Below are 11339 nucleotides of genomic sequence, written 5' to 3' on the forward strand. Positions count from 1 at the left end.
CAGTCTGGGTGACCGAGTGAGACTCCAACTCAAAAAAAAAAAAAAAATCAGTAACCATAAATCAGACACAAATGAATAGAAAATTAATGAACTAAAAGTTTGGTTCAAAGAATTAGAATGAATTACAGAAAGAAAAAATAGAAAAGAGTGTAAAATGAATGAGGTATTATTGAGAAGGTCTAACATATGTGGAATTGGAATCCCAGAATAAAATAAAAGAATGAAGCAAAAGCTGTTAATTTTTCAAAACTAGGTAAAAGACATCAACCTGCAGACATTAAAAGTAGTACAAATCCCAATGAAGATTTTTAAAAACAACAATAACAAAACCCCAAAAACCCTCGTTATACCATATTGTAATCACTGAAAACCAAAGACAGAAAAAAATCTTAAAAACAAAAAAACCCAGCCAGACTAGACTGCAAATGGAGCAATAAAAAGACTGACAGAGGACTTATTGGTCAAAGTAATTGAAGCCAGAAGATGATGGAATAATATCTACTCATAGAGAACATCAAGAAAACCAAAAGTCTTTCTAAAAGAATAATAAACTAAGTGTTTGTAAGGATGTGGAGGAACTAGAACTCTTATACATGCTGGTATGAATGTAAATTGGTACCATTACTTTGGAAAACTAGCAGAATCTAGTAAAGTTGAACATATGGATTCCCAATAACCCAGCACTTCCACTTCTATGTTTAGATTTGACAGAAATGCATTCTTTTATAAGTTCACCAAAGGTATACACTAATATGGTCATGGTAGCAATACTCATAAAAGCCAAACATTGGAAACAGCCCAAATGGTGATACATTTATAAACTGAAATATCATACAATGACAATAATTATGGTTACATACAATGACAATGGATGACTCTCAAAATGTAAAATGAATGAAAGACACAAAAGAATACACACTTTATTAGATAACTTATAGGAAGTTCAAAAACAGGCAAATGTAATCCATAGTGTCAGAGGTCCAAGTAGTAATTATCTTTACAAGAAGACAGTGACTGAAAGGGAGAAAAGGAGGGACTTGTGGGATGTTGGTAATGTTCTATTCCTTAATCTGGTGCTGACAATGAGGGATGTTCACTTTGTGAAAATTTATCTAGTTGTATGCTGGTGATTTGTACATTTCTCTATATACATTTATGCATCAATAAAGGTTAAAAACATTAATCATATTGGTAAACTTCTGGTAAGTCTCATCAATACAATAAAAAAGGGAAAGCAGCCGGGCTCGGTGGCTCAACCTGTAATCCCGCACCCTGGGAGGCTGAGGTGAGTGGATTGCCTGAGTCCGTGGGTTTGAGAACTGCCTGGGCAACTTGGTGAGACCTCATCTCTACAATAAATCAAAAAATTAGCTGGGCATGGTAGTGCGCACCTGTAATTCCAGCTACTTGGAAGGCTGAGGTAGAAGGATTGCCGGAGACCAGCAGGTCGAGGCTGCAGTGGCCAGGAGCGGCCATTGCACTCCAGTCTGGGTGACAGAGTGAGACTCCAACTCAAAAAAAAAAGGAAAGCACAAATAAACAATACCAGGGATGAAAATGGAAACTTAATTTCATGGCCTGCAACCATCAAAGAGGTAACAGAAGAATATTAAAATAAATTTGAAAATTTAGACTAGATGATACAAATTAGTCAGCCATGGTCACAGACACCTGTAGTCCCACCTATTCAGAAGGCTGAAGCTGAAGCATCGCCTGAGCCCAGGTGGTCTAGGCTGTGGTGAGGCATGATCATGTCACTGCACTCCTGCCTGGGTGACAGAGTGAGACTCCTACTCAACAATAATAGTAATAATATAGATTACAGGGTACATTTTTTTAAAAAGTAACCATAAATCAGACACAAATGAATAGAAAACTAATGAACTGAAAATTTGGTTTAAAGTATTAAAATGAACCACAGAAAGAAAAGATAGAAAAGAGTGTAAAATGAATGGGGTATTACTGAGAAGGTCTGACATATGTGGATTTGGAGTCCCAGAATAAAAGAAAAGAAAACCTGAATAGTCCTAAAGCTTTTTTAAAAAATTGAATCATTAATCAAATATATAAACATACAGACACGTATAAAACCTCCAATATCAGATTTCAAGAAGTTATAGTTCCAGTCTTACACTAAACTCAACTAGAGGATAGAAAATTTGATTATTCTTCCCCGTGCATTTTACAAGACTCATCTTTCAAAATCACAGACTAATCTTACATAGGAGCATAGATGCAAAAATCCTAATCATAACATTAGCAAACCAACTGGGTATGGTAGCTCACACCTGTAATGCCAGCACTTTGTGAGGCCAAGGTGGGAGGATTGCTTGAAGCCAGGAGTTTAAGACTAGCTGACACCCCGTCTCTAAAAACAAATTAAATTAAAAAAATAAAAAAAAATAGTCAACAAAATTCAACAATATATTAAAAGGAAGATAGATGGCATGTGGCTTAACATTAAAAAATTATTTGCAAGACCTCATCTCTACAATAAACCAAAATAAAAATAGCCGGGCAAGGTAGCACGCACTGGTAGGTCTGGCTACTTGAAAGGCTGAGGCAGAAGGATCGCCAGAGTCCAGCAGGTCAACACTGGGGTGGCCATGAGCATTCCACTGCACCCCAGCCTGGGAGACAGAGTGAAGACTCCAACGCCCCCCAAAAAATTAATCATACAACTAATACATTAACTATTAAAGGAGAAATGCCATATCATCATTTCAATAGATGCAGAATTAGTGATCATAAAATCCAACGTCTGTCTAGAATTTTTAAAAAATCTTAGCAGACTAACACCAGAGGGGAACTTCCTTGATCTAAACTGTTTTCACTCAGAACAGTTCTGACACTAAATGTGTGGAATTCGTACCAACTACCAACTATCCAGACACAAGCTATATGATCTGCAATTCAGTTAAATTCTGATACTAACTACCGGAGTTAGAATTAGACTCCACAAGTTTAAGGGCTCAGTCCCATAAAACTGCCCTTGCTTCAAATGCCAGTTGAAAGTACTGGGTACCCAGAGCACCCAGACATCTGTTCAAATTGGCTACAAAGTCAGGGGTTCCCCTCACCTCTCTCGCTCTCTCTCTCTCTTTCTCTCTCTCTCTCTCTCTTTCTTTCTCTCTCTCTCTTTTTCTTTCTTTCTCTTTTTCTTTCTCTCTCTCTTTCTCTTTCTTTCTCTCTCTCTCTTTCTCTCTTTCTTTCTCTCTCTCTTTCTCTTTCTTTCTCTCTCTCTCTTTCTCTCTTTCTTTCTCTCTCTCTTTTTCTTTCTCTCTCTTTCTCTCTCTTTCTCTTTCTCTCTCTCTTTCTCTCTCTCTTTCTCTCTCTCTCTTTTTTTTCCTCTCTCTCTCTCTTTCTCTCTCTCTCTCTCTCTCTTCACGTTTGACGGTTTGCTAAAAGAGTTCATAACCTCAGAAAGACACTTTACTACCACTGGTTGATTATAAAGGGTAAGATTCAGGAACAGCCAAGTGGAGGAGAAACAGTGGGCCGAGCTATGGGGATCCGGGTACACAGAGTGTCTGTGCCCTCTCTGGGCATGCTACCAGCACATTGACACGTTCAATAGCACAGAAGCTCTCCAAAATTCTGTCATTTAGGGATTTCCATGTAAGTGTCATTATATAGGCACGATTGACTAAGTCATTAGCCCCCAGGGACCTCTAATCTCCAGCCCCTCTCAGCTTCACAAGGTGATAAGGGTGAGTGCCTGAATGTTCCAAGCCTCTATTAATCCTTGGTCTTTCTGATCACCAGCCCCCATCCTGAAGTTATCCGGAGCCCCGCCACCAGTCATTCCCTTTGCATATAAAAGACACTTTTTTTTCCTGAGTCGGAGTCTCACTCTGTCACCCAGACTGGAGTGCAGTGGCCGCTCCCGGCCACCACAGCCTCGACCTGCTGGGCTCCGGCGATCCTTCCGCCTCAGCCTTCCAAGTAGCTGGAACTACAGGCGTGTGCTCTCACGCCCCGGCTTGTTTTTTGATTTATTGTAGAGACGAAGGCTCACCAAGTTGTCCTGGCTGGTCTCGAACCCGCGGGCTCAGGCAATCCACTCACCTCAGCCTCCCAAAGGCGCGGGATTACAGGCTGAGCCATCGAGTCCAGCAAAAGACACTCTTATCACTCCAAAGAGTCCAAGGGTTTTAGGAACTGGGCACTTTGGAGGTGAGAAGATTGCTTGAGCCCAGGGGTTCGAGACCAGCCAGGACAACTTGGTAAGACCTAATCTCTACAATAAATAAATTTTCAAAATTAGCCAGGCATGGTGGCATGCGCCTGTAGTTCCAGCTACTTGGAAGGCTGAGACAGAAGGATTACCTGAACCCAGCAGGTTAAGGCTGCGGTGGCCATCAGTGTGCCACTGTGCTCCAGCCTGGGTAACAGTGAGACTCCGACTCAAGAAAAAAGAAAGTATGGATAAATAAATGACTAAAATTAATAATTTCTGAATGGTAAAAGTTATGCCAAATATCATTGTATTTCTATATAATAGTAAGAAGAAATGAAATTAAAGATCTCGATTAAAAGAGCATCTAAAAATGTAAGTACCTAGGAGTAAATCTGGCAAAATATAGGTAAAATCTCTATGGAGACAATCACAAAACTTTAGAGGAATATGTGAGGAAAACCTAAATAAAAGAGAGGAAGAACATGTTCGTGCATAGGAAAACTCAAGATTATAAAGTTGTCCGTGGGCTCCCAATTAATTTATGCATTGCAATCCCAATCAAAAACTCAACTATTGTTGCTGTTGTTGTAATTTTACATGCTGATTCTTTCTGTGTGTGTGACACATTGTACATTTAGCGCAAAATCCTTGGTTACAGAGATTCTCCTATGAGTTCTGTGATATACACCAGAGGCTGCATAATCTGACAAAATCTACTGGGTTGAGAGAGAAGCACAAACAAGAAAGGAGGAACAAATAGCTATTAGAAGTTGAGATTTGCAAAAAAAGTTGTATTTCCGCATTTATCTCCCTTGACTGCTTCGGACACCAGCATCTCTGGTGGCCTAGTGCTAGGATGTGGCGTTCTCAGCCCTTCACTGAACAATAGATTGGGAAAGCCTAGGATCCTTTCATCTGAGGAATGCCCGGTACATCAAACTTCCCACACAACCCCAGGGAGAGCCTGGACGCCTTTAGACCCACTCATGGACTTGGAAAGGTCCTTGGGAACCAAATGGAACGGCTCTAAACAAAAAGACTAACTGGATTATCTTCTACAAGTTTACATTACTGCCTTAGGTCTTTCTCTTTTCTTATTTTGGCAAGAGATCTTTATTTATTAAAGGAAATGAACACCAAAAAAAGGAGAGAGGACGGATAAAAATGATGTTCAGACCTCATCTCTACAATAAATCAAAAATTAGCTGGGCGTGGTAGCGCGCAACTGTAGTTCCAGCTACTCGGAAGACTGAGGCAGAGGGATCGCCGGAGCCCAGCAGTCGAGGCTGCGGTGGCCGGGAGCGGCCACTGCACTCCAGTCTGGGTGACAGAGTGAGACTCCAACTCAAAAAAAAAAAAATGATGTTTTCAGCTACAAGCCACTCAATCCCTTTGAGTCATGCAAGACCAAAAAATAACCTCTCTGTTTTTATTATTAACTGTGACATTGCTTTACCTTTACAATGTATTACTTTTTTTTTTTTTTTTTTTAGTCAGGGTCTCACTCTGTCACCCAGGCTGGAATACAATGGTACCATCACAGCTCACTGCATCCTCAGTCTCCTGGGCTCAAGCAATCCTCCACACTCAGCCTCCCAAGTAGCTGGGACTACAAGCACGCACTACAACACCCGTTATTTTTATTATTTGATGTAGAAATGAGGTCTTGCTATGTTACCTAGGCTGGTTTCAAACTGCTGGGCTCAAGCGATCCTCACGCCTCAGCCTCCCAATGTGCTGGGATTGCAGGCATTAGCACCTGACACAATGTATTAAAGTCACTTATTTGAAAACAAATCTATTGCGGTGTACTACCAGTATTTCTCAAAAGGGTCTTAGTAACCAAGCCAACAGTAAAATGCATCAGAAAAGAAAAGGTGACTTACAAAGATGTTATACATTTCCATGGTACGATATCGCTCCTGGACATCCCTGTATCTTAGTTCCATGACCAAAGATTTACTTTTAATTTCTGCAATTGTTGCAAGGACAAACTTGAGATCTTCAAGGGTACTGGGACTCTTCTTAAGATTTTTGGCCAAGTGCTAGAAAAGAAAGTTCAAAGATACTAAGTAAGCACAGAAAAAACAGTAAATGAAGACCCAACCTTCATGAAAAGTTGTTTTGATTAAATACAGTGATGGAGCACCTCAATTTCTTCGTGGAGACTATAGAGCTCCTCCTTTGCTGACTCATTGAGAAGTTTTCCAAGCGAAATCACCCAGGACTTGGCATTTTCCTGCACTGTGTTTGCCAGGGGCCCAAGTTGAAGCCTAATGCAATGCTCATCCTTAATTAATGGGTTGCGCAGAACTTCAGAGGCTATCTTGGAATAGAACTGCAACTTCTCATCGTATGATACACAAGGAGGCTTCTTGGCAGCAAACTTCTCCATCACGATGGCTTTATCCAGTTTCCAGAGAGGTCGGTACCGCTTCCATTTTTGTAAGTACTTCATGAGATTGATCAGAATCCTGTGGACATTTTGGGGGATCATAACAGCTTGCTCAATTATCTGAGGGTTCAGAGAAATATCGTTGTAAAAGCTTATGATGACAACTTCTTCTTCTTCCCCCTTCTGCGAAGGGCATTCTATGCAGCTGCCATCCATCCATCGAACAAAATTCTGGCAAAACAAGAATCAGGGGAAAAGATGCTATTTTAGTATCTATTTTGCCATATATACTTTTTTTTTTTTTTGAGCTGGATATTCACTCTGTTGCCCAGGATGGAGTGCAGTGGCACAATCATGGCTTACCACAACCTCAACCTCCTGGGCTCAGGCAATCCTTTTACCTCAGACTTCCGAGTGGCTGGGACTACAAGTGCATGCCACCATGCCCAACTAATTGTTTTTTGAATTTTTGTGGAAAGGAGGTCTAGCTATGCCACCCAGGCTGGTCTCTAACTCCTGGGCTGAAAGAATTCTCTTGATTCAGCCTCCCAGAGTGCTGGGACTTTAAATATGAGCCGCTGTGCTTGGCCTCTCCTGTGTATATATTGGTATTCAATAATAAGTTTTGCCAGTAATGGAAAATTAACTTATTATCGATAAACTATGCTAGATTGCAAAAATTACTCCAATGCTTTGTTCCTTCCATCAAGAGATCGACTTATTTCTTCATTCCAGGCTAAGTCTGTGACTTAACTTGACCAACGGAAAGGGCAAGTTCCAAGCCAAGGACGAAAGAAGTCTTGTAGGTACCGCTTTCACGCTCTCACAGTCTGGCCACCACCAGATGCATGAGCTTGATAGCCTACCAGGTGATGATAAGTCATGTGCAGGAGAAACAAGGTGTCCACCTAACAGCCAGCCAGTCATCAGAGCTGTGCTCGAGGTCATCAACTGCTAGGTGCACGGGCAAGCTCAGCCAAGAACAGAAGAAGTGCGCAGCAGAGCACAGCCCACAGAACCGGGAGCTAAATTGTTTTAAGCCACGAAGGTCTGAAGCGGCTTGTTATGCAATAACAGACGACTACACTATGGACGAATAAAACAACAGTGGCTTCTCCATGTACAGATGAAGAAACACAAAGAGCCAGGCGAATCGACAGTGTCCCAGGACAAATCTCAGACTCTGACATCTTCCTGCTGCAGAGTCAGGACGCTCCTTTTAAATCGAGCGTGAATCATAAGGAAACCACAAGTGTGCTGCACATTACTTCTCTAACTGTAGCTTCACCATCTGTAAAGTTTAAATGACAACTTCTACTTCTACTCTGATATTACTGCTGATAATAATGACACGAATCATAGCTAACCTTTAAGTAGAGCTACTGATTGTCAAGCACTGTGCTAAGCTCCCTACACGTATTATATACTTTAATCCTCCCACCAGCTCTAGAAGATGGGTAGTACCACTTAACAGATAAGGTCATTCAGATCCCAGTTAAAAACTTTTGCTCATTTTTCTAGCTGTGAAATATGGATCCCAAAGAGCAAAGGGATGTTGCAGTTAAGCCCCGTAAAGTGGCCTAGTCATGCGTGTACATTTGTAGAGATTTCCTTTAAAAAATACATTTTTAACATTTTCCAAGAGAATAAATATATATTCTTTTCACTTAAAAGAAAAAGTGGATGAATATAAAATACTATAGCCTTCCCCAAGAGCCTCAAATCCATCTATTAGCAAGAGGGAAATTTAAATTGGCATGAAACACTGGGATTAATATTCATGATGTTTTATAGACCATCTTTCCTATTCCACTACCCCTTAAAAAGTATTCTTTTTCTCTGTACAAAGACTCTTATATAGCACCTTCAAGTTAAGAGAATGTATATAACAAAGGCTTCATAAGTAGCCATATTAGCATGGATTATAAAATATGTACCATTTAGTCATTAATTTCCAAGCACAGTGAAGTGAAATTCCCTATCTGTGATATCTATACGTATTGTTATGCCCCCTCCCCCTAAATGCCTGAAACATTTCTGACTCACTGAACAAACCAAGAAAGATGTCAGTGTGTTGGGGGGGTGATATCCCTTATCCACAGCAGTAGCCCAATTTTCACATTTTCGGTAAGACATAAAGTTTGGGTGATCTGTCAATGGATGTTCACTCAACAAACATTACTGAGGCCCAACTATATGCCAGATGTTGTTCTCAGTGCTGGGGATGGAAAAGTGAACAAAGCACTCAGGGACTGTGTTCCTGTGGAATGTGCACTCTGGGGGCTTGACAGAGTCAAGAGAGACATGAGCAAGGGAATAAGTGAGACACGACCAGACGGTAAGTGGTAAGTGGTAGGAAGAAGGCGGGATGGAGTAATAGGAGAGAGACGAGCCAGAAGGAGCCAGCGGGTCAAAGTCGGGCAGAGCGTTCCAGGCAGAGGACTGGCTAGAGCACTGCTGCAGGAGCCGTGGCACAATGGACCACCACCCAGGCAGGGCTGAGATCAGAAAGGCGGGCGGGTGCAAGGACGTGGAGGCCTCAGAGGCCATGCAAAGACATGCAGAGGGTGTTCTAAGTGTGATGAAGTCACGGGTGGATATACAAGGGATGACATGAAAAAAGTATTATTATTATTATTATTATTATTTGAGTGGGAGTCTCACTTTGTCACCAAGGCTGGAGGGCAGTGGCATGCTCACGGCCACTGACGTCTCAACCTGCTGGGCTCAGGCAATCCCTCAGCTTCAGTCTTTCAAGTAGGTAGTACTACAGGCATGCACCACCACATCCGCCTAATTTTTTTGATTCATTGTAGCGATGAGGTCTCACCAAGTTGCCCAGTCTGGTCTCGAACCCTGAGCTCAGGCAATCCTCTTGCCTCAGTCGCCCAAAGTGCTGGGATGTCAGGCATGAGTCACTGTGCCTGACTGAAATGACCTTTTTTTTTTTTGAGTTGGGGTCTTGCTCTGTCACCCAGACTAGAGTACAATGGCATGACCACAGCTCACAGCAGCCTCAACCTCCCAAGCTCCGGCGATCCTTCCACCTCAGCCTCCCAAGTAGTCAGGACTACAGGCACATGCCACCACACCCAGCTAATTTTTTATTTTTATTTTTTGGTAGAGATGAGATCTCACTATGTTGCCCAGGCTGATCTTGAATGCCTGGGCCCAAGCAATCCTCCCACTTCAACCTCCCTCCCGAAGGGCTGGGATTACAAGTGTAAGCTACTGTGCCTGACGTGATTTGCATTTCTTAAAGCTAGTTCTGATCAGCTTGGAGGTGGAGCATGGATCAGAGGAACACCCCTGCAGCAGTCCAGGAGAGAGACGATGCCACCTGGGTTAGGAAGGTAATGTGGGAAAGGAGGGGAACCAGTGGGTGGTGTGGAAGAGCTTCCGATGGGCTGGGCACTGCTGGGCAAGGGAAGCAGAATCCCGGGTGGCTTGGAGGTTTCCGGCTCAAGCAATTGGCTTGACATGATGCCAGTTCCTAAAGTGGGGAAAGCTAGGGCAGGACTAGACTGCAAGATGGAAGCCAAGAATTCCCTCTTGGCCACACCAAGGGGAGCCATCAAGCAGGTTACTGGATAAACACAGGTGGTGGCAGCAGAGAGGCCTGGGTTGCAGATGGAAATGCAGCGGTCATCTCCATGATGGTGGGGACTAAAGCCATGGACTGTCATGATCAAGTAGAAAGAGGAGATTAAGCAAGAAGGAAAAGGAGCCTTCTCCAGTTTTGGGACACCCCTACATGCAGAGCTCTACAGAGGAGGGGCTGGGGAGAGATGGAGAACAGAGAGGAGCCTGTGTTCCCAAACTCCTTGGACATTTGCTTTCGACAACTGGAGGGCCCGCTCGTCTGTGACTAGGTGCTGTCTGAGAAAGGACACAGACGCTTCCACCCTCACCTTGGTGATCTCCACGCAGTTCCGGACACAATGGACGCACATTTTGTCGATCTCACTTGTGTTGGGATGAAGAATGATCTCAGGAGCTGTCAGAATGGTTTCCGTTTGGAACAGAGGGACATTTCCAAAGATTACAGAATTAAAAGACTGCAGATTCCTAAGAGGGGTAAATGAAAAGGATTCAGTACTCGCTGGAGTGAAATGATGGGAATAACTAGAGTCACAACCACCACAGGGGAAGAACCCAGCACAAGGAGTAACACACGAAAAGCACAGTTGGGGATGAATTTTAATGTAATTCTATTCTCTTTTTTGTCCTAAATTTATCAAATAGCTCATTTCTACTTTTAGAAAGCTGAATGCCTATTGTTTGGAAATACTTAAATAATAATGATGACTTCCAAAAGCTGTTCAATTCTAGTTCAGGAAAAAGGAACAGTCACATCCCTGCCAACCTGTGCTGTCCCACTCAGTCCTTTTCGGGGTCAAATTGGGGATGGCACTTGGGATCTTCAGAAACCACCAGCGTGGTCCATCTCCATCTCTCTCTGTCTGTCTCTGTCTCTCTGTATCTCTCTCTCCATCTCTCTGTCTCTGACTGTCTCTGTCTCTGTCTTTGGCTGTGTCCCTCTCTGTGTGTCTGTCTCTGTCTCTCTCTCTCTTTCTCTCTCTCTCCAGCTGAAAACACGCCAAAAGTCTCACATCGCTATGAAAATAAAATGCGGCCGGGCTCGGTGGCTCAGCCTGTAATCCCGCGCGCTCTGGGAGGCCGAGGTGAGTGAATTGCCTGAGCCCTCATCTCTACAACAAATCAAAAATTAGCCGGGCGTGGTAGCGCGTGCCTGTAGTTCCA

The 11339-nt window shown here is 42.8% G+C and overlaps 1 protein-coding gene across 1 annotated transcript in view; it reads right to left on the bottom strand.

Annotated features, from left to right (window-relative positions):
• DNAH10 (dynein axonemal heavy chain 10) overlaps positions 1-11339 on the bottom strand; it is a 173439-nt gene that overhangs the window by 115769 nt on the left and 46331 nt on the right. The window contains exons 20-22 of the mRNA XM_021711970.1: positions 10487-10643; positions 6330-6806; positions 6067-6225 (exon numbers count right to left, since the gene is read on the bottom strand). Coding sequence (XP_021567645.1) covers positions 6067-6225; positions 6330-6806; positions 10487-10643 — 793 coding nt within the window. The remainder of the gene's footprint in view (positions 1-6066; positions 6226-6329; positions 6807-10486; positions 10644-11339) is intronic.

The sequence above is a fragment of the Carlito syrichta genome, unplaced genomic scaffold, assembly GCF_000164805.1.
Source record: "Carlito syrichta isolate Samal-C Ts95f unplaced genomic scaffold, Tarsius_syrichta-2.0.1 Scaffold302955, whole genome shotgun sequence".
NCBI classification, from domain to species: Eukaryota; Metazoa; Chordata; class Mammalia; order Primates; family Tarsiidae; genus Carlito; species Carlito syrichta.